At 54.3% G+C, this 26,717-nt stretch overlaps 1 protein-coding gene across 1 annotated transcript in view; it reads left to right on the top strand.

The window, feature by feature from the left end:
- Positions 1 to 197: 197 nt before the first annotated feature.
- Positions 198 to 26,717, top strand: part of SEMA4F (ssemaphorin 4F) — a 40,845-nt gene continuing 14,325 nt past the window's right edge. The window contains exon 1 of the mRNA XM_054989881.1: positions 198 to 362. Within this exon, the coding sequence (XP_054845856.1) occupies positions 242 to 362 (121 nt within the window). The 5' untranslated portion in view covers positions 198 to 241. The remainder of the gene's footprint in view (positions 363 to 26,717) is intronic.

Genomic DNA, 26,717 nt, shown 5'->3' with positions numbered 1-26,717 from the left:
GCGCGCCCGAGGAGCAGCTGCCTGCGCGCCCCCGCCTGCGCCCGGGGCGGGGCCACCCCTCCGCTCACCTGCCCGCGCGCAGCCATTGGCCGGCGCCGCTACCTGCGCGCGAGGGGGCGGGGCGGGTGACGCGGCCCCACCTGGGCGGGGGCGGGGGGCGCAGCACCCGCGCCGAAGACCCCGCCCGCCCGCTGGCTGCGACGGCTCGGTCCTTCCTGCCGTCCTCGCCGCGGATGCCGGGATGGGGAAGGCGCTGCGCCGCCCGCCGCCGCCGCTGCTGCTGCTCCTCCTGCCGCCGCTGCTGCTCGTGCTGGTGGGCTCGGCGCTGCCGCCCGTGCCTCGCATCTCGCGCCCCTTCCCCGGTAAGAGCGCGGTCCGGCGGAGGGCGCGGAGGGCGAGGCCCGCTCGGCTGGGCTGGGCTGGGCTCCTTGCCCGCGGCGCTGGGCGCTGGGGCGCGGCCCCGTTCTCCGCCTGCCTGCCCGCCCGCCCGCCCTGAGGCCGCAGGTAGCGGCGCGTCCGTGCCGCGCCACCTAGCCGCCCCTCCGGCCCCCGCTCCCCCGCTCGGGGGCTTCTGCGGCGGAGGCGGCAGGGCAGCGCCTGGGCCGGGCGCGCCGCTCCCCTCCCCTCCCTCCCCTCCCCTCCGCTGGCGAGCCCTGGCAGTGCCAGGCGGGCGCTGGCTGCGCGTGGGGAGGGGCCGCGGGTGCAGCGCCGGGGGCCGGGGCCGGGGGTCTTCCTTCCCTGCCTCCCTCCGGCCTGGCGCCCCCGCCCCGGCGCCCGAGCTCCGCAGGCCGCCCGTGGCCCCGGCTGGCAGCTGCGAGCGGCTTGGCCTGCGCCGGCCAGCCCCTCCCCAGGCCTGCGCGGGCTCCGGGGGCGGTGCTGCTTAGCCGAGTCCGCCGCCGGCAGGCTGCGCTCGGGGGGCTTTCGGGGTGCGCTGCAAGGGGGCTGCGAGCGAAGGCGGGCGGGGCGCGTGCCGGGGAGGCCGGCCGGGCTGGGAGCCGCCGGGCTTCGGGAGCAGGAGCCTCGGCCCCGGGGGCGAGCCCCGACGGGCTCCCGTCCGCAGGTGCCCCCGCGGGGCTTCCCCAGAAAGCGGACTCTCTCTCAGAACTCGAAGCTCGAGAGAGGGAAGGGGCGCCCTGTGCCGGGAGAAGCAGGGCAAGGGCCCAAAGGGCACGGCTTTCGGCCCACCCGAGGTCGCCTGGCAGCGTGTGGCTGGGATGGGCCCTTGCTGGGGACGTCTCTGCAGGCAAAGTGGATTGATGGGCTGCCCTGCCAGGACTCGGGATCACTCTGTTGTTTGGGAAAGCGTGGAGAAAACGAAGCCGGAACCATGTTCCTAAACGCCCTCTCACAATTCTTGGGATTCCTGGTCAACAGAAGAGAAAAGGCCAGGGGACCTTGCAGGGCTGCTGCCTAAAATGTGTAACTTGCTACAACAGCAAGGCTTTAAAAAAAATTATTTATGTACTTTGGTTATATACTACTTTTCTCCCCAGAAAAAGCTCCTAAGTGGCTTCCATCATTCTCCTCTGCTCGATTTTATCCTCCCAACCACCCTGTGAAGTAGGTTAGACTGAGTGTGTGTGAGACTCTTCCAGGTCACCCCGCAAGCTTTCATTGCAAAGCGGGATTTGAACTGGGGTCTCTCAGAACCTGGTTCTCAGAACTCTCAGAACTCTAACCACCAGAACTGCTGTAGCACAGTGGTTAAGTGGCTGGGCTCTGAGCCAGCACTCTGCTGGTTTGACTCCCGCTGTTGCCATGAGCTCTGCGGGTGGCCTTGGGTGAGCCTTTCCTCTCGGCCCAGCTCCCCAGCCTCATTGGGGGATCCTGGCACTGTTAACCACCCTGAGTGTGGCACTCATCTGTCCAGAAGGGCGGTATATAAGCACACAGTTGTTGTTGTTGTTGTTGTTGTTGTTAACAGCACTGATTCTGAGTACATAGCGTGAGCCAAGGGCATCTCCTCCTCCCAAAATACTAGCCCAATGAATGGGTGGTAGATTGAGGATGGACAAAAGGAAATCCCGCCCCACTTACCAAGTGATTAAAATGTGGCATTCGCTGGCCGTGGACGTTGTGGCAGCCCTGAGTGTAGATAGCTGTACCAGGGGATGGGCAGGCCCGGTAGTGGCTGCCAGCCATGGCGACTGGAACAGCCCTCTTGGACTCCCAGTGCCAGGAGGCAACGGCAGTGGGGGAGCCTGTTTGGCACTCCAGGGCAACGGGCTGGCCGTTGCTGGGCACAGGGCACTGGGCTGGGTGGGCTGCTCCAGCAGGTGCTTAGGGACTTGGCGAGGCCCAGGGCCCTTTGCTCGCCGCCAGGCAGTTTGTCCGAAGGCTGAATAGCTGGGAAGCGTTCAGTTCTTCCCAGGGCTTGAGGCAGCGAATGGATCTCTCAAAGCCTGGCCTGGAGGCTTGTGTGTTGCAGCCACTCTGTAAACCAGCCTGTGTTAAGTGGCGGGCGGAGTTTGCCTGTGACATTGGATTGTTCAGAGCAATGGAAATGAGGAAAGATTGGTAAGTTCCCTTTAGGTGGGTGGCCTGGCCGGTCTGCCGCAGAACAGCAGGGTCTGAGCCCAGTGGCACCTTAGAGACCCACTAGATGTTGAGAGTGCGAGCTTTTGGGCGTTGGAGCTCCCTTCCTCGGGTGTCAAAAGCTTACTGGACTCGAGTCCTGCTACAGTAAATTCAGAACTCCCTTTCTGCAGATCACTGATAAACAAGGCACTGTGCAAGGGGAGGGAGTTCACCGTGACGTGTGTGGTGGGGAAGTCTGCGCGCTCCCAGGCTGCAGCCTCCCCCCCCAGAAAGAGCTTCCTCTTGCCCCCTGGGGAAAGGCCTTCTCATGGGGCAAGCCACGGATCCCTCCAGTCCTTTGGCTGGCCAGCCGCTCTCTGAGGCCTGCAAGAGGGGCCTGCCATGCGCTCTCGGCCTGTTCTGCCGCACAGGGTTGCTGGGAGGGTAGAAGGGGAGAGAGGAGAAGGAAGGCAGGCGCTTTGGCTCCCCATGGGAAGAACAGCCAGTGGGGTGTAGCGATGGAAATAAAATGAGTCACTCTCCCGCCCTGAAGCTGCTTAAGGATGTGTGTGCTGTCCCTGCAGGCGAGTAGCAGGTTCCAGGGAAGGGAGTCGTCAAATGTGGGAAGCCGGTGCGAGGGTTCCCTTCCCCTGCAGCTGCAGTTCACCGGTGGGGCCAGGGGGTGCGGTGGGGTATGTGGCCCCCAATTCCTCCATGTCACTTCTAGCTGGAGCTCCCACAAGAGTGCTGCTAGAAGCGCACGCCTGCACCTGCACAGGGCACTCACAGAAAATTTGCCAAATAGTAGGTGGCGCCGATGGTGTGGAAGGTCATCATGCTGGAACCAGATGCTGGCTTAGGCCTCTTCACATCTGGCCAGCTGCTTACAAGGCAATGGAGCTGATGTGAGAAGCCGGTGATGAACACCACCATGGCCTCCTGCCATGTTTTCTGCCAGGAGCAGCCCAGCCGAACCATGTGTGGACTTGGCGCTTCTCTGGGCCAGCCAGCGAGGACTGAGTGCCCTCTGCCATCCGTCCTGGCACATGCTGTTCTTCAGGGGGATGGGCAGGTGGGCGGGGGAACACATAGATTCCTGGAAGCTGGTGATGACAGCTCACTTGAACGCAAGAGGCTGGGGCTCTTCTGTCCCCCCCCCCCCCCGCTCTTTTCCAGGCTCCGTTGCAAGGGCCTCATCCCTGGGGGGCCCCATCTGCCATTCCCCTTTAGCTGTTCTTTTCTGTGCAGGCACAACTTGGTCGAGGCCATTGTAAGCACAGGCTGGTGTGGGGTAGGGTCTCTGGTGCGACACGACTAGAGATGTAAGATTTCTGCAAATTTTGAAGCCATGCTACCCCCCCCCCATGGGGATTTTTGTGGAAAATACGCTCAGTTCTTGAGAGAGCACTGCAAGCTGGTGCACCCCATGTGACCTCAGTAGGTTTACCTTAGTTTTTGCGCTCTGCAAAATCGGAAACCCCCCCGAGTTAAACAGAAAACAGAAGCTTTGTGATGAAATAAAATATGATTTGGTTAGAAGAAGAGTCACACACTCACAATCGTTTTAGGTGAGTAGCCATGTTGGTCTGCAGTAGAACAGCAGGATTTGAGTCCAGTTGCACCTTAGAGACCAACGAGATTTTCAGGGTGTAAACTTTCGAGTGTCAGAGCTCCCTTCTTCTGACAGGAGTAGGAATGGAGACCCCTGAACCTTTATATTGCAGCCGAAGGTGGGTGAGGTGTTATAGGGGAGGGCATCAGGACATAGCACTACAATGCAGAAATTAGCACCAGCTAATATAAAAAAGGCTCAGGGATCTTCATTCCTACTTGTGTCTGAAGAAGGGCGCGGTGACTTGCAAAAACTCGGACCCTGAAAATCTAGGCCTCTGAAGTGCCCCTGGATTCAAATCCTGCTGTGACTCTCACAATAAAAACTAATAGCATGTTCTGATATACAGTTAAACGTGATAACATTAAATCATTGAACCATTCAGTAGTGTATGATCAGCGTATGCATTGCAGCATTTTAAATAGGTCCAAATTTAATCACATTTAAAAATGAAAATGGCGGCACCTCCAGTCTCTAATCAGCATTGGTTTCCTGAGACTTCCATTCCATCCTCGTGCAGCTCTGGGGAGAACACGAGGTGTGCACGAACTGAAACATGCCTCTTTACTCTTTCACACCTTCTACATGCAGAAACACATCTTGAATTTAAGGGCTTACATGTCTACAGCATGCCCACCTTGTCCTTAAAAGCATTTAACTCACTCTAGAAGAAAACATTCTATAGGGTTATAGGGTATATACTACTATATCCCTGTGACGACACCTGCGTCTTGTTTCCCTTTCCAAGCCTCTTCAGTGTACCTGGTGGTCTCTCTGGCCTCCTGAAAGGGCTTCCACGTCCTGCCATATGTTAGTTGTCAAGTTCTAGTCTGTCTCTGTTTAGGTTTCGATTGGGAACATTCACTTGTCTTCCTGCCATTTTTGATGTTCACATTCAAAGTCAAAATTAGACAAAGATTAGTATAGTGACCATTTGGAAGGGCTGGAATTGGCTTTACAGTCTCTAGTAATATTAAGCAATTAAATATCTGTAATTTCTAGGAGACATTTCATCTCTCTCCATGTAAGTTCTGGATGATGCCATTAAATGTTTTAATAAATCCCAAGTCAACAATTTCACAGTGAAATCTCACTTTGGTGACTTTGAAAAGTCCCCAGAGGTTGGACATTTGTGATGGACATTTTAATGTCAGATTTGGGACCAGTTACTCTTTAGAAATCAGAAGGAGACTGAGACTTGGAAGAGGAGTTGTGAGGGAGCTAGAGAAGATCCTTAAAGATAAAGATGTCTCTCATCCAAACGATGGTATTCTCGATGGTTGTTGTGGGTTTTCCGGGCTGTATTGCCGTGGTCTTGGCATTGTAGTTCCTGACGTTTCGCCAGCAGCTGTGGCTGGCATCTTCAGAGGTGTAGCACCAAAAGACAGAGATCTCTCAGTCTTTTGGTGACTGAGAGATCTCTGTCTTTTGGTGCTACACCTCTGAAGATGCCAGCCACAGCTGCTGGCGAAACGTCAGGAACTACAATGCCAAGACCACGGCAATACAGCCCGGAAAACCCACAACAACCATCATTCTCCGGCCGTGAAAGCCTTCGACAATACATCGATGGTATTCTCCATTGCCATGTATGGGTGTCAAAGTTAGACGGTAAAGAAAGCTGGCAGGAAGAAAATGGATTCATTTGAAATGTGGTGCTGGAGAAAGTTTTGCGGATACCACAGATGGCCAAAAAGACCAGTAAGTGGGCACTAGATCAAATCAAGCCTGAATTCTCCCTAGAAGCTAAAATGACAAAACTGAGGTTATCATACTTTGGTCACATCCTGAGAAGACCAGATTCTCTGGAAAAGTCAATAATGCCAGGAAAAGTGGAAGGCAGCAGGAAAAGAGACCTAAAACGAGACCTAAAACGAGGTGGCTTGACTCAATAAAAGAAGCCACGTCCTCCAGTTTGCAGGATCCAAGCAAGTCTGTTAATGATAGGACGTTTTGGAGGTCTTTCATTCGTAGGGTCACCATAGGTCGGAGGCAACTTGATGGCACATAACACACACAACACATTCTTTAGAGTAACCTGCTTGTCCTGCCTGCCTCCATTTTTCCTTGGTCCACAGCAGAAGGGCATTGTTGAGAGGGGGTTGCGTAGATCACATTGGAGAACGTGCAGGGGGCCTCCACCCGCTGATTGATTGTATGACCGGCATTTTCGGCCCTGCAATAATCCTGCCTTGTAAGCTTGGTTCCCTGCGCTGCTGCTGCTGCTGCTGTCACTCTTTGAGAGCACAGGCCTCCTGCCTTCTGTCTTCAAGTGTCTGGTGCCCGTGAGGAGGTGGCAGCGATCTGTGGCTCCCTTTTTGTGAGAGCTCTTCCCTCAGAGATTCACTGGTGCCATGTGGCTGTGCTACAGCTTTCTGTGGCAGACTGAAGTCTGTTCCGTCGTGTGAGAAGCAACCCATGGATGCCTTGACTAGTTGTAATGGTGTTGGCCAGTGCAGTGGCTACAGCTGGTGTGTCGTGCACTGTTGACTGATTCTGGTGTAGCTGATAGTGAGGATTACTTCACTTGAGGAGCTTCACAGAACAAACTGGTTGAGGGTTTCTTCCTCGGTCTGTGTGTTACACAGTTTTGTCTGTCATGTTGAAAGGCAAGGTTGGCATTCTTCCTCTGGCTGCTGTCCTGTGTTGCATCATCTGATTGGAGGGTGCGACCCTGTCATGCATGTGCCCGTGTGGCTTGACTTCCAGTCTCTCTCACAAAGTTTCTCCTGCAGCTGGCCACGGCTTGGGTCATGTGCTGCCTGTCAGGATCCAGAATCCCTCCCATCTCTGCAGGTTCATGGAGCAGGAAGGAAACCGTCATCTGGCATCGAGCAGCACAGATCCATTTGTGTGCCAGGCCCCTCCTCCCATCCGGTTTCTTGTAAGGGGGGTTGCTTTGGGATCCGTGGCACCTGCAAGTGCAACTCCTCCAAGGACAGAGGCAGGTTCACAAGGGTGCAAGGCAATAGCGGTTCCTCGGGAGAGGCACAGCTGCCCCTTGGCCTGCCCTCCCTTGCGGCAAGGCCCTCCCTCAGCTTCAGAGCTCTGCTGGCTCTCTGCGGCTGGGCTCTGAGAAAACAAGGTGCTGCTCTTGGCGGCCACTCATCGGCTTCGGTGTTCTGGCCACTCGCCTATCACGTGACGTTTCGTTTGCTTTTGATGTCTCACTGGAAAGCCACCTTTCTGTACATAGGTGTGGCTGTTTGTTTGGGCGGTTTCTTGGAACAGGTGGCAGAAAGGGCCAAGGCGGGAGTTGCAGCTCCGTGGAGCAGTGCACAGGCCCTGAGTCCACCTGATCTTGGCTCAGCCCCCACCAACTGTGGGGGGGGGGAAGCGTGGGACTCGGAACGGAGGCGTATAAGATGCTGTCCCTCCAGAACATGCGTAGTAGAGCCAAACTACAAGTGACGCCTGACACAGGTTGGACACTCGTCAGCTTCCCTCAAGTTTTGATGGGAAATGTAGGCATCCTGGTTTTACAGCTTGGCTCTCCATTACAGCTGTAAGACCAGGATGCCTACATTTCCCATCAAAACTTGAGGGAAGCCGACTAGTGTCCAACCTGTGTAAGACATCACTTGACTCATAGTAAACAAAGCACAGCTTTATTCAGAACACAGTTGGAAACAAAGGCTGTTTCCCCACTCATGGTCTGCTCTGCCCTGTGCTGGTCTTGGAAACGCTTGTACCACGGGAGCCCGTACCACGGGAGCCCTCTATTTGTCCCTTTTCTGTGTTTTCCCAAACCCAGTCAAAAGCACCTTTGGACCCTGCATGCATGGGAAGTTGCACAGCAGGTTCTGCCCACATTGGCACAGTTTCCCTTGCCTCAGCCACTGTTCTCCCCCCCCCTAACGTTTTTTCTTTTTAAATTGAGAAATGCAGATCACTGTACGTATTGCAGAGGCTGAAGCAAGGCAAGTGTGGGGAGAAGAGCCATGTGCCCGTTTGCAGCAGCAAGGAGAGCTGCACAGAGAGCCCCCCTCTGTGTGGCTGCAGTCAAAAACAGGCAGTGGAAGCCCAGGAGAGTTCTTGTGAGCAGCTTGCTGAGATCCAGCCTGTGGGCCTCTGGGAACTGGAAATCTGGGCTAAAACAAATGAAATGAATTCCAACAGAGAGAAATGCATTTAAGAAGGAAAAATCAAAAGCATAATTATAGGATGAGGGAGACGTGTCTTGGCAGTAGTATGTGTAAAAAAGGATCTCGGGGTCATAGTAGACCATACACTGAACACTTGAGTCAGCAGTGTGATACGGAAGCTAAAAAGGCAAATGCGGTTTTGGGATGTATCAGCAGAAGCATAGTGTCCAGATCACGCAAAGTGATGGTATCGCTCTATTCTGCTCTGGTTAGACCCCACCTAGAGTATTGTGTTCAGATTTGGGCACCACAATTTCAGAAGGATATAGACAAGCTGGAACGTATCCAGAGGAGGGGCAACGAAGACGGTGAGGGGTCTGGAGACCAAGTCCTAGGAGGAAAGGTTGAAGGAGCTCAGCATGTTTAGCCTGGAAAGGAGACGACTGAGAGGTGATAAGACAACCATCTTCAAGTACTTAAAGGGCTGCAGTACAGAGGATGGCGGAGAGTTGTTTTCCACTGTCCCAGAAGCTCAGACCAGAACCAACGGCTTGAAATTAAATCAAGAGAGATTTCAGCTGAACATTAGGAAGGACTTCCTGATAGCGAGAGCGGCGCCTCAGTGGAACGGGCTTCCTCGGGAGGTGGTGGGCTCTCCTTCTTTGGGGGGTTTTTAAGCACAGGCTAGATGGCCATCTGACAGCTGTGCTGATTCTGTGAACCTGGGCAGATCATGAGGGGGAGGGCAGGAAGGGCTGCATCAGCGCTTAGTTCTCATGGCCTTCTTACATGCCCAGGGAAATGCCGATCGCCATCTTGCGGTCAGGGAGCAATTTTCCACAGGCCAGTTTGGCTAGGGACCCTGGAGGTGTTTTGCCATCTTGTGTGCATGGAGCTGGGGTCACTGGGGCAGTGGGGGGAGGGGGTAGTTGTGAATTTCCTGCATTGTGCAGGGGGTTGGTCTAGATGATCCTGGAGGTCCCTTCCAACCCCATGATTCTATGGAGGAAAGCTGCCTATATTGTATCTGGGTGTCCCAAGGCCAGTCCCACCCTCTGGCAGCCTGACCAACCTCGCGATGATAAAAAGGAGGCCCCAAGTACAACATGCGCCACCCTGAACTCCTTGGAGAAAAGGGGGCGGCATGAAAAATAGATGCTGGACTTCTCAGTGGTAGAGAGGGCCAAAGTCGAGGAGGCCCTGAAGCTGTCCGTATAGAGCCTTTTCCTAAATACACAACACAGAGCCTTTCAGAGGTGGGCAGATAAAACTGCCGCGTCCAGAATGTATTGCCCACTCCAGCGGGGAATGACGGGAAATGCTGGTGGTAAGGAGGAGTTGCCGCCGCCTGGGATTCCGGCTTGTCTGGGGTGGGGGGGGAGGGGCTTGGCCCTGACATAGCTAGTCTCTTCTCTGTGTGTGTGTGTGTGTGTGATGTGCCATTAAGTCACCGCCAACCCTATGAAGGAAAGACCTCCAGAACCTCCTATCATTAACAGACTTGCTCAGATCGTGCAAACTGGAGGACATCTCCAGAGCCAGTTTGGTGTAGTGGTTAAGAGCTGGGAGAGCCCACTGGAGAGCCGGGTTTGATTCGCCACTCTTCCACTTGAAGGCAGCTGGGTGACCTTGGGCTAGTCACAGCTCTCTGGAGTTCTCTCAGCCCCAACCACCTCACGGGGTGATTGTTGTGGGGATAATAATAACATACTTTGCAAACCGCTCTGAGTGGGCATTAAGTTGTCCTGAAGGGTGGTATATAAATTGAATGTTGTTGTTGTTATTATTATTATTAAGTCAAGCCATCTTGTTTTAGGTCTTCCTCATTTCTTACTGCCTTCCACTTTTCCTAGCATTATTGACTTTTCCAGAGAATCTTGTCTTCTCAAAATACAATAGCCTCAGTTTTGTCATTTTAGCTTCTAGGGAAAATTCAAGCTTGATTTGATCTAGAACCCACTTACTGGTCTTTTTGGCCATCTAAGGTATCCACAAAACTCTCCTCCAGCACCATATTTCAAATGAATCCGTTTTCTTCCTGTCCGGTTTCTTCACTGTCCAACTTTCACATCCATACATTGTAATGGGGAATACCATAGTTTGGATTATCTTGATTTTGGTTCCTAGAGAGACATCTTTAGCTTTAAGGATTTTTTATAGCCTAGTCTCTTCTGACTGAGGCTTATTTCTGAGCCAAGGATCTCCATTTTTTTAAAAGAAATTTTATTTAAAAAGAAAAAAACAACAGAAAGTGCATTAAAAAGCTTAGATGACATACATATAGTATAATAAAAGAAAAGCATAGACATGATATATAACAGTGCAGCTAAATTACAAAATATTACTCCTCTTCCTCTCATCAATTATTTATGCCCAAAATTTTATACTTAACATTCTGTATTCAAACTTATACTTCTCATTTTATATTCAACATTTTAAAAACCATTTTATAATTAGTCTATGTCCATATTAACTATTCTTAATTTTTCTTAATTTGCAAGTATATAATCAAAGAAATCTCAATTTTTCCTGAAATCCCAGTGTTGGTCTGTTGCGCATCTAAGAGTTTAGCCATAGATGTGTATGCAGTTTGTTCATCCATTCACATCTGGAAAAAATCCTGTCTTCCATTTTTCTGCATATACAACTCTTGCAGCTGTTACCATATACTTAAAAAGTTCCTCATGTACTTTTGTAATATCACTCAGTAAGATGTTTAATAACATATTTTTAGGATTCAGGTCAAAGCGAAACTTTAATATCTTTTGCATCTCTTCATGTATTTTTTCGCAATCTCTTCTTGCCTTCTTGCATGTCCACCAATTATGATAGAACATTGCATCCCTACATTGACATTTCCAGCATTGTCTACTATAGAGAGCCAGTTTGGTGTAGTGGTTAACAGTGCGGGACTCTAATCTGGAGAACCGGGCTTGATTCCTCACTCCTCCACTTGAAGCCAGCTAGCTCTCTCAGCCTCATCCACCTCACAGGGTGTTTTGTGGTGGGGATAATAATAACATACTTTGTAAACTGCTCTGAGTGGATGTTAAGTCATCCTGAAGGGCGGTATGTAAATCGAATGTTGTTGTTGTTGTTGTTGTTATAGTCATTACTGGTTCTTGCAATGTCTTTAGAAGTTATATACCATCTGAAGAACGTTTTGCACAAATTCTCTTAACATTTGACAATCTGTACATTTGATTTCTTTGGTCTGCAAGTTTTCCCATTGGCTCATAGTAACACTTTCTCCAAAACTGCCCGTCCATTTTATCATAGAATTTTTAACTTGTTCTGTTTCTGTGGCATATTGCAATAAAATTTTGTATACCTTTCCTAATAAGGGCTTTGAATCTCCACTGATCAGTTGTCCAAACTCTGTTTTCTCTCTCAATCTGCCACCTTTTTTGGATATTTGTTCTTTAAGTTTGGACACCATTTGATAGTACATCAACCATGGAACATTTTCCCCTTGCGCTTGCATTTCTTGCCATGTCTTTATATTTCCTTGTTTAACCACCATAAATTCATAATTTGCATGCTCAGTTTCATTTCTTGTAATAGCATCATCATAGGTGTCTATTGGTGATGTCATTGGCGAAGTTGGCAGTCTTATTTCTACATTGAAACCGTATTTTAAGTAGTCCATCTCTCAAAATATGAGTATCATCTTGCTCTTGAATAGTTTTTAGTGATTTCTTAATCCATAAGTAATTGTGAATTCCTTCCTTGGCATTTATTGTCTTCAGCTTGATATGTCTTCTACTCGGATTTATCATCCAGTCTGATAACCAAACAAGTGCAGCTGCTTGGCAGTGTAGTTTAATATATGGGACTGCCAGCCCTCCTCCTCTTTTTTCGTCCTGTAATATTATAAATCTTACTCTTGGTTTCTTCCCTTTCCATACAAAGTCATTTATCTTTTTCTGCCACTTCTGTTGTGGTGGGGTATGAGCTTTTGTGAGCCACAGTTCACTTCTGTGGCTCACAAAAGCTCATACCCTGCCACAAATTTTGTTAGTCTTATAGGTGCTACTGGACTCTTGCTCTTTTCTACTGCTACAGACAGACTAACACGGCTACCCATCTTGATCTATCTGCCACTTCTTTAGAATCTTTTAATCTATGTGAATTGGCAGCATTTGAAACAAAAAATTAAATTTTGGTAATACAGTTATTTTAACAGCAGAAATTCTCCCTAACCATGAGATATTCAGTTTTTCCCATCTTTGCAAATCTTCAATAATGCTTGTCCAGACTTTCTGGTAATTATCTTTAAATAGATTATCATTTTACCCTGTTACATTTATTCCTAAACATTTTATTGGTTTTCTAGTAATAACACAATTGGTTATTTTTCCTATCACATCTTGTTCCTTTGTTGTTGTCAATAATAATATTATCTTGGTTTTCTTTTTATTCAGTTTATATCCAGAATGCAATCCAGATCTTAATATTTGTTCCGTTACATATTTCAAGGAAATAATGTGGTTTTGTCACTGCTATAACAACATCGTCCGCATAGCTTTTCATTTTATATATTTCTTTGCCTTCCTTTATTCCAGCAATTCTTCTGTCTTGTCTGATTTTCACAGCCAAATTTTCCAGGGCAATAATGAAAAATAATGGCGATATTGGGCCTCCTTGTCCTGTTCCTTTTGCTGCTTCAGTTTTCTCTGTGAAAGAGCTGTTGACTAAGATTCTAGCTTGCTGGTCTTGTGGATTGTGCAAGATGTGTTCTGGTGAGGCTTGCACGCGGCAGCGGGCTTCTGCGTCTGGATGAGGCACGTCAGCCGTCCTGCTGGCCGTTGCATTGCTGCAGGGAGCCTGGGCCCTGCTCCCATCCACCTCAAGGCCTGCCGCTCTCTGGCTTTAGTTGGCGCGTGTTCCTCTTGCTCTGCCTGGGATCCCGAGAAGCCTGGAGGGGCTCAGAGGGGTCTGCCACATGTCTCTGCTGGGTGATGGAGGACCATCTCCTCTGTTTTGCACAACAGAATTGCATGGCTGCTTAGGGACTGCCAGCCCTCCAGTTCAAATGCTTTGGACTAAGAACACTAGTCCTTTATTGCAAGGAACTGCATACTGGATAGGAAAGGACAGAGATACCTTAGAATGCGCTCTGCCTAGGCTATGGTGCGGGGAGAGCAAGGAGGACGTCTTTCTCAAAATGGGGTGTGTGTCCGTGTGTGTGTCCGTGTGTGTCCTGGCCTGTGTGTCTGTCTAGCGCGGCTCCCCCCTTGGCAGGCTGGAGGTGCTTCTGCTGACAGCCCTTGCGCTGTAGAGAAGAGCGCTGGAGGGGTATTAGATGCTGCGTTGTGTTTAGCATGACCGGGGCAGGTTGGGAGGGAAAGACACTCCTGGAAAGGGCCCCCTCCCTCCGGCCTGCCCCAGCCCTGCCCCCCCCAAGGGAGGGAGGAGGTGGCAGCCTGCCCGTGGGCCTCACACAGCCCTTGTGGCCTACGTGGGAGGGAGGCCTATGGGGAGGCGTCCCCGGGCTGTGCGGAACCCCCCTCTGTGTTTGCCATTGACCAGGCTGGGCAGCTTCCTGGTGTCCGCATGACCCCTGCTGCCGTGGGAGAGGAGCGTTTTAGGCAGAGGCTTGCGGCTGTACTGATCCGAGATCCACAGGGCCTGGGCCAGTGGCAGCTTTCGTGCCAGGGCCTGTGGTTGCTCTTCTGGCTGCTGTGCCAGCTGCCTTCCCAGCTTGTGTGGTTTTTTTTTTAAACAAACCCAGCAGGTGGATTGGGTCCTGGCCCCATTGTCTTTAGCGGGATTTACTCCAAAGTAACTATGCCAAGGGTTGTGGCCCTCGTCTGCTTCCCATCCTTTTCACAGCACAAATGTATGAACAAGAGATAGCTGCCCCCCCCCGCTCCCCCCCCCTGCCGGCCATCTGTAGAAACTCCTGTGGCACGCAAGTGTGCATGTTGAATGGGTGCGACTCCAAGACCCACAGGCGTCTTTGCCTCTTCAGGGAACCAGCCGGTGGGCACAAAATGCCTCCAGCGTGTTGGATTTGGGTGTGTTTCTGCCCCAGAGCCCTCTCCTCCGGCCCCAAGCGGGAGCCAGAAACACTCAGTCTGTGCATCTGTGTGAAGGCAGCTGTGGGCTCGTGGAGGTGCAGGGCTGGTGCTCTGTGCTGTGTGGGCCCAGTGCCCCAAGGATGCTTGTGCCACCTCTGGCAGGACTGCAGAGGAGAGCAGCTCCGAGACCTCACGCCGAGTGGCTCTCGGCCTCTGGCTGCTCCCACCCGGGCAGGATGGCCATGAGCCGCCCCTCCTCCCTCCACGGCCGCCTTGTTGTGGCTCCTGAGTTGGCAGGGAAGGTTTTCCAGCCTGGTGTTTGAGAACGGGGCGTGTTCTGTGTATGTGCACGCCACCCACCCCTGGGGAGCAGGGTGGAGCACCGCTCGGGCTCTGACTGGGCCAAGTGAGGCCTGATCGCCTCTTGTCCCAGTCCCAGCAGGGCTGCTTCTCGTGCTTTCGGTTTCCTGCCATTTGCTTTGAGCTGTTCTCCTTTGCTGCTGCCGCTGCCGCCGCCGCCCCTGGCTGGCCTGCCTGCCTGTGGGATGGGGGTTGCAGGCACCAGGCAAGGACCCTCCACTCTGGCTTCTTGCTCCCTCCTGCTCCTGTGTTTCTCCTTGCTGACAAAGTTGCCCATTCTGCCACGCTTGCTACTTTTGCATAGTAAAAGACTCTGTGATCCTGCCTTGGTTGTCATCTCAACAACGGCCTTCTGAGGCAGTCCTCCGTGGCCCTGGGAGGCTGCCTGCTTCCACGTGGGGCGTCCCTGCTGCTTGCTGTTGTGTGGAGCATCAACGCAACCTCATGCAACCTCCCTTAGAGCATGATTTGTAGGGCTCCTGGGCTCTCTCTTGGAGCCAGATCAAAGGTGAAAGCAGCTCAAAGGCAGAGGCTGGAGCATCCCACTCTGCAGCGAACGTGGGATGGAGCTTCGAAGTGGTGGTGACCCTCAGCTCTGCATTCCGCCCCATTCTGGTAGCCCCTTCAGGAGCTTGCTGTGGGGCAGCTTTGCTCTGTGGATCAGCAGGGGAAGGGGCTGCTGGGTGTAGGGATTGGCGGTGCTACTGCGCTGGGGCAGTAGGGCGAAAGGTGGAATCCGGAGCAAGCGAGGGGTGGAGGGTGGAGCTGCTTCCAGATGCTGCCCAGCTCGCCCATTCCCTGCCCCTGCGTGGAAGCAGCCAGAGTTGTGACCTAACTGGACCAAGGATTCCGGCTTGGATCGCCAGCTCCTGGGCCTGGAGTGGGGCCTGCTGCACTGCACACCGTCTGGAGGCATGTTTGCAGTCAGTACGCAACACCAGCCCACTTCTCTAGCGCAGAGCTGCGTCGAAGGCACACAGTGCAGCCCGAAGCCCCGTCCTCGCTTAGCCTTTAAGGTCCAAGGGGGACATGGCAGGAGCAGCCCTGGTCAGGTGGCAGGGCACCACAGGCAGCACACGTGCGGAAGCCAAGCAGGGGTTGGACTTGCCCCCCTTCCTGGGTGGAGGCTCCCCAGGACCAGCCCCCACCCCTGCAAGCGTGTCGCTTTGTCCTCCGTGCGGGAAGAAAGGAGGGGTAGAAACGAAGGAAGTTCTGTGCCTGCCCCAGTCACATCTAAACTGGGGTGGGGGTGTGAGGGGAGGGGTCTGATCTCACAGCCGTCAGAGCAGGTATGTGAGGAGGGAGCCGTCCCTCCTTGTACCCCACTGCCTCCCCTCCCCCCCCGGCCCCAAGAGAACAGGCGTGGGAAGGAGCTCGTTCCCCTCTCGGGGTGGGAGAGGGAGCTCTGATGGGCACTGGGTGATTCTACTCCGCCCCCCCCCCCCGTTGTGTAGCTTTTAGTTCTATCTTCCCCCTCCTTCCTGGACAAGAAGTGTGAGCAGCCCCCATTGCCTCCGGCTGGCTATCCAGGCTTCCCCCCTCTTGGCTCTCTTATGTGTGGGGGGCTTGTGGGGGCCCCCTTGCTGGCTTGTCTGCAGAAGGGCTTGTGGCCCATTCAGCTGCCAGCCGAATGGGGGGGCAGTGGGGGGTACAAGCCTCTGCCTCACTCCTCAGGGCAGGACTCGCACCCTCTCCAGCTTGGCGTCTTGCTGCCAGTGCAGCCCCCACTGGCCTCTGCTCACAGGCAGCCCTTGTCCCTGTGCCATGCCCGAGGACTTTTGGCTTTGCCTCCTGACCCGGCAGAACAGTGGAAGGTTTGTCTGGGAGCCTGGCGAGGCGGCCTGGGGACTTGGACTGCTTGGGAGCTGGGAAAGTCTCGCAGAACGCTGGTGCTGCCCTGGGTCGTTTTGCTTGCAAGGGAAGGGCGTGGCCTGAAGCCTGCTGGGTGAACGGGGGGGGGGCACCCGTGTCCCGGACGGCACAGGGCTGCTTCCAGCCACGGCCTGGCAGAGAGGCCCCTGCGTGACTGCAGGTGCCCAGGCCCCCTGGTGCGTTGAGCATGTCGTTCCTGGATGCTGGCAAGAAGTGAAGTGCTGTGGCTCAGTGGCAGGGTGCCTCGTGCTTTGTGCGTGGAAGGCCTCGGGGTCAGCACTCGGCCTCCTGAATGTAGCAGTCTCGGGCAGGAGGTGTCGGGAAAGGCTCTTCTCCGCCTGAGGTCCTGCTGAGCCGCTCTTGGCTGGAGTGGGCAGTGCTGAGGATGGAGGGGCGGAAGCCTCATCCGGTGGCAGCCAAGCTCTTCCCTTTGGGGTTGGGCAGGCTGGAGAGAAGCTGTGGTACAGGCTTTGTTCTGTCAGGTTCTCTTGCCAGTGTTGGGTCCTCTGAAGGAGCTTGGGGGCTGCTGAGGACGCCCAGGCCCGTCTCTGCCTGCCCTTGTCTTCTGCACTGGTGTCAGGATGCCGGGGTCCGGTACACTAGGAAGAACAGGCTAAAGCCGAACCTGGGACGAGATGGTGGCAGTGCTGGGTGGCGCGAAGCAGTGTTTCTGGAAGGCCCCCCCCCCCCCCGCGGCAGTGTGGTGTGGCTCATTCCTGTGCCTGCTTGGTTGGGCCACAGCCCCTTTTCTTCAGAGCAGAGAGTTCTCTTCTTGGTGCTGTTGTGCAGAGGCATGCCAGAGCTGCAGTGTTTCAGGGAGCTTTTGAGGACAATTCAGGTTTGTGGTGTTGTGCATGTGCAGCAGAGACAGCTGTTTCCTGCCTGCCTTTCATCTCATGATGGTTTGATATATTTCTATGCTGTAAGCAGCCTGAGCCACGACTTGAGAGTGGGAGAGGCAGGGTGGAAGTGTTTCACTAAAGACGAAGTTTTGCCTCTTTGCTGAAAGCCATGCCGCTGCCTCAGCTGGCGAGGGGAGAGGATGCGTCCTGTGCCGCTGGCCCCACAGAGCTCGGCCTTGGAAACGTGCCTTCTGGGCTGGAGAGGGGCTGAGGGAGGTGCTGAGCAGAGCTCCAGGGACAAGGCAGCCCTAGCAGAGGCGCATCACCTGGGGCTCGAGGGGCCTGGGGGAGGGCTGCTTGCTTGTGTCGAGTGTGGGTCTGAGGCAGGGCTTTTTTTCTGGGAAAAGAGGTGGTGGAACTCAGGACTGCATAATGACCTCACTTTGGGTCAGCTGGAACAAGGGGGGAGTTTTTTAAAGTTTAAATTGCCCTCGGTGAAAGTGGTCACATGGCCGGTGGCTCCGCCCCCTGATCTCCAGACAGAGGGGAGTTTAGAGGGCAATCTAAACTCCCCTCTGTCTGGAGATCAGGGGGCGGGGCCACCGGCCATGTGACCATTTTCAAGAGGTGCCAGAACTCCGTTCTACCGCATTCCCGCTGAAAAAAAGCCCTGGTCTGAGGCCCTCTGTCTCCAGTTGAGGCTACAACCAACTTGTAAGACGCAGTTGTATAAAGTCTTACAAGTGCATCTGCCCAGCTTCGGCTGGTGTTATCAGTTGTGTCCGTTTTTGTGTCCATCAGATCTTGCCACAGTGATCCATGCCTTAGTTACATCTTGAGTGGATGACTGCAATGCACGCTACTTGGGGCTACCCTTGAAGATGGTTCGGAAGCTGCAGTTGGTGTAGAATGCGGCCGCTAGGCTGCTGGTTGGAACCAACTGTCTGGAACATGTGACACCCCCCCCCCCATATTACAGCAGCTACACTGCTGGCTATCAAGCTGTTTCTGAGCCACATTCAAGGTGCTGGTTCTAGCCTTTAAGGCGCTACCTGTCTTGAGGCCAGAGTCGCTGAAGGACTGGACCATCTTCTCCCACAAGTTCCTGCCTGGGAGTGAAGGTCCTGGGGAGGGGCCCCTCTGCCTGTCCCATTGAGTGCCGAAGCTTGGTTGTTGGGTTCTCGGGAGGAGAGGGCCTTTTCCGTGGCAGTCCCGTGGCTGTGGAACAGCCACCCCAGGGAGGTGAGGGGGGGGTCCCTCGCTCTCCAGCTTCAGGAGGCAGGTGAAGACTGTTTAATTTCGGACAGCTTTTTAATGTCTTTAACTCTGTTTTTAACTGTTGTTTTGAAATATATTTTATTTATATATTTGTTTATTTATGGTCTGCCTTTCTCACTGAGACCCAAGGTGGATTGCACAGTGTGAGTCAGTTTCAAAGACATTTCAATAAACAGTGAAAGTGTACAGATATGCAGGTTTGAAGTCAGTGGGAATTCAGTACAGAGTTGAAGAAATGCTGAAACGGAGCATAAGCCGTTCTAAGACTGACATTAATATAGAAACTACCCAGTAGGATTATAGTCATAACAACAGACAGTACATAAGAGTAAAGTCTATAGTCCCTGTCTCTTCGCTTCTGCGTCTCTTTGAGGCCACTTCCTTGCTGTCCAGCCCTCCTATCTGAGTAAAAAGCCCTCTCGAATAATTCAGTTTTCATAATTTGCGGAAAGCCAGGAGAATGAGAACTCCCCTGACTGCTTCAGATAGGCGGTTCCATAGCATAGGGGCCACCACAGAGAATGCCACGTGCATGGACAGCCCGTGTGCAAGGTGGCACCTGCAGAAGGCCCTGTGCAGACGAGTGAAGCGGCCATGGTGGGACATAAGGAAAGAGCTGGTCCCACAGATACGGCTGACCAAGTCAGTGTAGAGCTTTGTATGTGATAGCCGGTATCTTGAACTGAGCCCCGTGACTGATGGGTGGCCAGCGGAGCGACTGCAGAATGGGAATATCAGGCACGTCCCTCTGCGTTCCGATCATCATCTGCCTGCAGGGTTCTGCACCAACCGGAGTCCCTGAGTTAATGTAGAGGGGAGACCGTGTGCGTTCCAGTGGTCAAGTCATGACACTGTTGCTTTACGCTGTAAGCCTGTGCACCTTTGTGGGAAAATGTTTTAAAGAAAATTAATAAAGAACTAAATAAAAATACCGTGAGAATCACCACTTCCACATTCACCAAAGGGCAGCACCAGTTCAACCGGTGCCTTTATACCTTGCCTTTCTCCCAAGTAGGGACCCAGAGCTGCTTGCATCCTTTTCCTCCCTCCTGTGTTACCCTCATGACAACCCTGCGAGGTAGGTTAGGCTGAGTTAGGCCCAAGATCACCCTGTGAGCTTCCGTGGCAGAACAGGTCTCCCAGATCCTAGTCTGGCACTCCAAGCAGATCGGCTCTCCCGGCCATCTTGGGTCCCCCAGAAAGGCCTCCCTCCGCCGCTCGTCTCCCCGCTGAGGGTGGCTCCTCTAGGCGCAGCTGATCCATCCAGGGCGACTCGCCCAAGCTGTTGAAGGCTTCAGACATCAAAAACGGCGCCTGGTTTTGTGCTTGAAAATGGACCACTGTCTGCCAGCTGAGCAGTCCTAATGTGCGGTTGGTGTAGGAGCCTTCTCTAGAGGAGCAAGTTTGCCGCTTGCGTGTGCTGCTCAAGCTGACTCTTCCGGCGGGAGGTGCACATTTCCTCCTTACTGACTTGGGCTGGTTCCCCAGCTGTGGCCCTTCGTGGAGACGCAGGATCTGGTCCCGGCCATCCAGGCTCTAATCACATCCACAGTAGCCAACTGAAGTTCTTACTACGTGGGGCCACCCTTTGGAGGCTGTTTGGAAGCATCAGCGGGCAGAGACGGCTGACTGGTTCCAGCTACGGAGACGGCCGCTTGCCGGGACTGATAGAACCTCATGAGCTTACAGGTTGCGTCTGGGCTCCGTGCCCAGGGCTGGGGGTGACCCCTGGTTATCTCAAGGGCCCCTGTGCATCTTCCATATGCTCTCACCCCCGTTCTTTGAAGTCATTACTGGAAACCCTGTTTTGAGTCACTCCTTTTCAAAGGTAAAGAGCAGGGTCTTCTCAGTTGTGACTCCCCAGCTTTGAAACCAGCTGCTTTTGGATGCTCTGCTGGGGCTGTACTGATTCTCTTCCTGGCATCTGTTATTCTCCCCACCATCTGGGTGTGATGACTTGGCTTCCTTCCTTCCTTCCTTCTCTGTACTGTCGTGCCTATTGACTTTTTAAATTCTGATCGTTTTGCGTGTGCTTTAGCCACACCAGGAACTAGAGAGCCAAGTGGGAGGGAGGGGAAGCCGTTGCCCTGCCCCACGGTCTGCCAAGGGCGGTATTGCAAGGAGGTTCTGCAGGGCCTCTGTCAACATCGCCTGATCCCTTTAACTGGAGACACTGCTGAGGGGTGGGGGGCTTCTGCATGCCAAGCAGACGCTCTGCCAGTGGGCCGTGGTTGCTCTCCACACAGCAAAGAGCGTTTCTGCAAGACAAAGGGTTGCTAATCATCCGCAGCTTGCCGGCCAGGTCGGCCGCTGGGTGATCAGAACTTAAGGCCGCGATGCCCGGAGGGTCCCAGGGGGATGAGTTTCATTTCTGTTGTACCATATAGGTGGAGGTGTGCAGTCTGCATGGCTGCCCCACATGAATTGTGATGCCCCTTTTGGTGGGATGTGCCACAAGGCTGTGTGTACACGGAAGTACATTGAAGCCCAGTTATTCCTGGACCTCGTTGGTAGCAGAGTGGGCAAGAAGTCAGCCTCACCTTTTTGAAGTGGGCTGAGAGTGGTGTGATGTGCCCTGGTGAGGCTCACATACTTGGGCCTCAGGAGAGCTGTTACCCTTAGGTCCTCTTCTTGAGGAAAACGTGTTCCCCTATGGAAGGGAACTCTGCACAGGCTCAGAAACCAGTCTAGAAGGCGGGAATTCTGGGAAGTAGAACATTGCCAAGGCTAGTGGCTTCCCTTCCTAGCCCCAACTGGCTCTGATCTTAGGATTGCTGGAGGTGCGTTGGCTGTTGATGCCCCGGAAGTAGTCATTAGACCCTGGCCTTCCATGCAGTGTGCAGACAAGCCAGTCCTGCTGCCAGCGACGGTTGTAGCACGCTGGAGAGAGCTCTGTCGAGTCCAAGGCAGGCAGCCTGTGTACAGCAAAGGCCGTGGGTCCTTCTTTTCAGCAACTCGGGAGAGGCAGGCTGCCCTGGGGCAGAGGAGGTGCCTGGGACTAGCTGGGCGGGGTGCCTGGGAACGCCTGGGCATCAAGGCTGTTGCTGGAGGCTAACTTAAACCAGCGGGGCTCTTAATCCCAGAGCAGGGCGGCTCCAGCTAGCAGAGGCCTGAGGGAGAGGCCGGCCCTCTTGGCTCTCCGTCAGGGCAGATGCGGAGACTGCCTCGCTGTGCTCCACTGGAGGGGAGGGGCTGGCCACCACTTTCCATGGGGGGGGCGGGGGGGCAGCCTTGGCCCTCAGCCGCCTTGCGTGGCGCTGGAAGGGGTTCTCAGTGTTTGTCCTCGGCTAGGCTGCTGGAAGTTGGTGCTGCTTGTGTGTTGGGGGGGGGGGGCTCCTTTGGGCACCCCACATTCATCTCTCTCTCCTTTGTCTTAGATGCAGAGGAGTTATCCGTGTTAGTCTGTAGTAACAAAATCAAAAAGAGTCCAGTAGCACCTTTAAGACTAACCAACTTTATTGTAGCATAAGCTTTTGAGAGCCACAGCTCTCTTTGTCAGATGCATCCTTTGTGTGGCAGTGGCTGTCCAAAGTCTGTGGCAGAGAAAAGTTGTTTTCCTCATCGGAGACCCCTTTTGACTGCAGAGGTTCGGGTTGGATCCGAGCCCTCCTGTGCATGAAGTGGGTGGTCCTGCCTTGGAGCCCGGGGCCTTTCCTTTGCCATCCTGGGGAACTTCGGCTTGAGGCCCAGGCCTTCCAGGGCAGGGGCGGGCAGGGGCGGGCATCGATCGGCCTCTTGAGAAGGGGAGGCTTCCTCTCTTCCTTCAGCACCCTTTTGAGGCCCTGCTGCTGGTTGATGAAAAATGGGAGGAAATGCCTGAGGAGCGTTGCCTTCAGTTGGAAGAGTGGATTCACCCAAGCGCTGGGAAAACAAAAAGCCAAGAGGGCAGGGCCCTACCTGCCCTGGAATGCCCAGACTGGGGTGGCACCCAAGCTCCCACGCCTCCTGTGTTGCTGGAGCTGGGCCAGCTTCACGCTCCAGGAGCAGCCCGCCAGCGAAGGGCGTCCTCTTTGCCCCGGGGGCTGCTGGGCTGACACGGCGCAAGCCTGCTGCAGAGTAGCCCCACTTGGGTGGGAGTCTCACGTGTGTGGGAGGTGCGTAGGGCAGTCCACTTCCTCGTGGGGCTCAGTCAGTGGATTCAGGAATCTGCCCAGGTGCACAGACAGGCCCGCGCAAGTCTGTAGCCTGTGGCTTTCCACGTGACGCCGCCTTCCTCTGAGTCAGCCCCCCCCCATCACAGTCGGTCTTGTCTGCTTTGATGGGCAGAGAAGGGCCTTTCCCATCACCTGCGGCCGGATCCTGACAAGCAGAGCAGCTGTTGGTGGTTGGGCCCGGGGCTTCCAGCATGCCACACAGGCGCTCTGCTGCTGAGCCCTTCCTCTGAACCTCAGGCCAGTTCCAAGTGTGGGCAGCTCTCTCAAGGTCTTAAGTGCTGATCTTTTCCCAGACTGTCCCCCCCCCCGCTCTTTTTCCACAGAAGAAATGAAGGAGGGGGTTGAAGCGGAGACAAAACAAAGGCAGGGACTCGAAGAGCCTTCCCCCTGGCTCATGCCCCAGGCTTCGGCCTGTCAACGAGCAGCCCCTGCTCACACACAAGCCCCCCCCCCAAACGGAGGGACTCACAAGCGGATTGGGATGTACTGTGTGGTGTCTTTTGGAGGGGGGGGGTAACCCAGGAAATGGCAAAACGCCCTTGGGTGTGTGCACAAGCCCTTGAGGGCCCTGAAGGGGGGCCTTTGCCTGATGGGGCGGGGGGCTCTAGAGGCCACTGGGGGAGGCTACAGACAGGGCTGGCTGTGTAGTGGATGGGGCAGCCGGGCCCTGTTGCTTCTGGCCAGCACGCGATGGCTCCTTCTCTCACGCACGTTTCTCAATGGCACTTTTGTCCAGAGCTCTGCTTCCTCCCGGCTGGTTCCTGTCCTGCTCTTTAAGACCAGGGCCTGTGCTCTCTCCCGCCCCGACAGGCTCCAGTGTGGCACTGGGTACTGGATGCCCGTCCCGTATGGCAGCGTTTCTCAGCCTGTGCGTCCTGCCCCAAAATGGGTCTCATGCGTTTGCAGTTTTGTAAGTGAGTCAGTTGAGCAAGTACATTTGGAGTTGTGGGTTCCCCTGCCCCAAGGTTGGGAACCACTGCTGCGTGGCAGCATTTGGGGCCGTGGCGGGGAAGCGAATGCTTGCCACATGATGGAAAGGTCAGGCGGGCGGTGGGCTGCAGTATTGCAAAGAAGCCAGCTAGGGCTGCAGCAACTATGTCAGCCCTCTCTACCCCCACAGAGAGCTGGGTGGGGCCATGTTGGGTTGTGTCTGGAGTTCTGGGTGTGCAAGTGTGTCTGGGACAGTGGGGGGGGGGGAGCTGTTAGCCTCTTGGGAATTAAAGATAAGAAGAAATGTAAATGCTCGGTGACCAGCTGGGGGGAGAGGAGAGGCTGAGGCTGACCACAGACGTGGCACTTGCGCTTGTGCACCCCCCCCCCCCCCGCATTACTGTATGGTCAGTGGCTGCTGAAGGGCAACTTCCCTGCTGCAAAAGAAATGCCTCTCAATCCCACGGCCACATCTGTGAGGCAACTTGAAGGTGGCAGGTGGCGGATTAGGGGCAGCAGCGATTTCTTCTGCTCTGCCACTCCTGGCTGCCCCTGCCAAGAAGCCAGAGGCAATTTCTAGTCACCCAACTCGTACAAGTTTCCTTCTTGCATGAGCTTGACCAGTGTTAGGTGCCAGGGCAGCCCAAATGGTGGCCAGATGTTTGGGGAAGGGAGGGATCTTGCCAGAAGTCACGTGCTCCTATGGGGCACACTGAGCGGGCCCTGCTCTTTCCCAAGAGCTCTGCTTGTTATCGCTTCCAGATTGGAGGGGCCGGGGTGTGTGTGTGCAAATAGCTGGAGCTCTTCAGCATGGCAAAATGGAGTACTAACTGCCCTGCCCTGCCCTGCCCTGCATGGTGGCCAGCAGTGAAGAATGCGGCCCCCACTGACTGCTGCAGCTGGAGCCAGAAAAGACTCCCCCCCCCCTTCCTGGCCAATTACACGAATAGTGGTTTGGAAGCAAGGCAAGAGCTCCGTGCCCCCCCCCCCCAATGCTGGGAAACCTTGGAGAACATTTCAGTTCCAGGCAAGGGTCTCTCTGCCTCCTCTTTGTGCCTGGACAGAACTCGGCTTCCAGGTGGGTGCAGACGGGACGCCAGAACACCGTCTTCAGGAATAACTTGTGATTGCAGTCAGTGGTTTCGTTACCAAAAGACAAACATAGTTAAGCTGGTGGTGCTTTAACTGCTGCTAAGCAAAGGGAAAATAAGCAAGAATTGTGTTCTTCACCTTTCTCGGAAACTTCCGCTGTATAGTGAAGAATTAAGAAACAGGCAGAATCGTCATAAACTTCCTGTTTTCTGTTTGGGCCTTTTGGGCCCCTTTGCCAGCCATTCCTTGCCTCTTCCATTGAATTATTCTCATATTGATACCCGGGCTCTCTTTCTCCCCCCCCTCCTCGAACAACTCCTGCAGGGGACTTCCTGTAGCCCCCCCCCCCGGGCCCTTCCTGGCCCACCTGATGGAACGTGGCTGGCTAGCGATCTCCAGGAGATTCTCTGAGGCTTCCTGGGTTCCCCAGCTGGTTTGGGGCCATGAGCAAAGCTCTCCTGTTCTTTAGCTGCCCCGCACCAGCCTGCGAATGGGCACTGTGGCCTTCCCAGTCCCTGGGTGCTCAGGAGTCATGCCCGTTCTGGAGGAAATGGCTCTTCTGGAGTGGGGCCTGTGTGCGCTCACTTGGACATGGCCTGTAGCTCAGTCGGCGAGACGGAGGAAACGCGCTTGGAATTGCATTACCACAGAGAGAGGTGCATGGCGTTCTTGCTCCCTGCAGCCGCTTGTCACAGGGATAGTCAAATCGCCACACGTGGCTTTGTGAGCGTGTGAGTGAGTGGCCTGCCTCTAGAGAGGGGTGTGTGGAGGGGGGAAGTTGCAAAGTCCTTTCCTCTTTCTGTGAAATGGCAGCCAGCTTGGGAAAGGGGGGGCTTCGTCCAGCCCGTCTGTTCAAAGGCATTTCCAGGTGGGCAGCTTTGTCAGTCTAACGGCAGAATAAATTGGGGGCTGGGGGCTCCTTCAAGACCAGCAGCATTTCTTCCAGGGGACGCTTTCAGGAGCCGGAGTGCTCTTGGTCAGATGCCTAGGAATGCTCGCTTCGTACATCTGATGAAGTGGGCTCTGATTTAGATGCAGAGGAGTTAGCCGTGTTAGTCTGTAGTAGCAAAATCAAAAAGAGACCAGTTTCTTCTTGCCCTCCATGCATCTGACGAAGAGAACTGTGATTCTCGAAAGCTTATGCTACAATAAAGTTGGTTAGTCTTAAAGGTGCTCCTGGACTCTTTTTGATTTTGCTCTAATTTAGGAGAACTTCTGCAGGAAGAAATGTCCCTCGTTTCCCAAAGGGGGACTGCCTCCTTTGGCGTGCTGGGCAGGCTTGCCGCTCTGCTTGTCCAGGCGCTCTTCCCATTGACTCGGCTGCCGGGTTTGCTCCTTTCCCCACAGTCATGAGCCGCCTTGCGCCGTTCCCCTCTGCCCTCTGCCCCGAGCACAGATGTGCTGCTTCCCTCATCTGGAGCCAGAGACGGTGCTGCCAAGGGGCTGGGGGGGCCCCTTCTCTCTGGGGCGCTTGGCCCCCAGCAGCCATTTGCGGGTGGGAAGTGGCCGGAGAAGTGTGCGGGCTTGGCACAGCCGCAGAGAAATCAGTAGCCAGACTCAAGTTCGTGAAAGCCTTGTGGTCCCTGAAAGCCACTGGATCTGTGGTGCTGAGTTTTCTGCAGGGGGGCTAGAGTCCCACGGGCTCCTAACTATGCAATAGTCAACCAGCAAGGAGGTGTAGAGAGTAGAGGGGGGGCTGGTGGCAACAACATCTGTTGGCTCGACCTTGTACCCCCCTGTTCCCCCATGTGTGTGCGCGCGCGCGCAGGCTAGTTGTGCTCACAGACAAACCTGCCCACCCACCCTAAGCCCATTTAGGCAGGCCCTACCCTGTGTACCCCCCTCTCCCTGGGGCCCTGCCTCTGTCCTCCTTCGCCCCCCCCCCAGCAGCCAGTTGTGCCTGAGCCGTTTTCACTGGGTTGTGTGTGTGACTTTTTCTGTCTCCCCCCGCC

Source organism: Eublepharis macularius, chromosome 10, assembly GCF_028583425.1.
Source record: "Eublepharis macularius isolate TG4126 chromosome 10, MPM_Emac_v1.0, whole genome shotgun sequence".
Lineage (NCBI taxonomy): Eukaryota > Metazoa > Chordata > Lepidosauria > Squamata > Eublepharidae > Eublepharis > Eublepharis macularius.
This window is presented reverse-complemented; position numbering and strand designations above follow the sequence as displayed.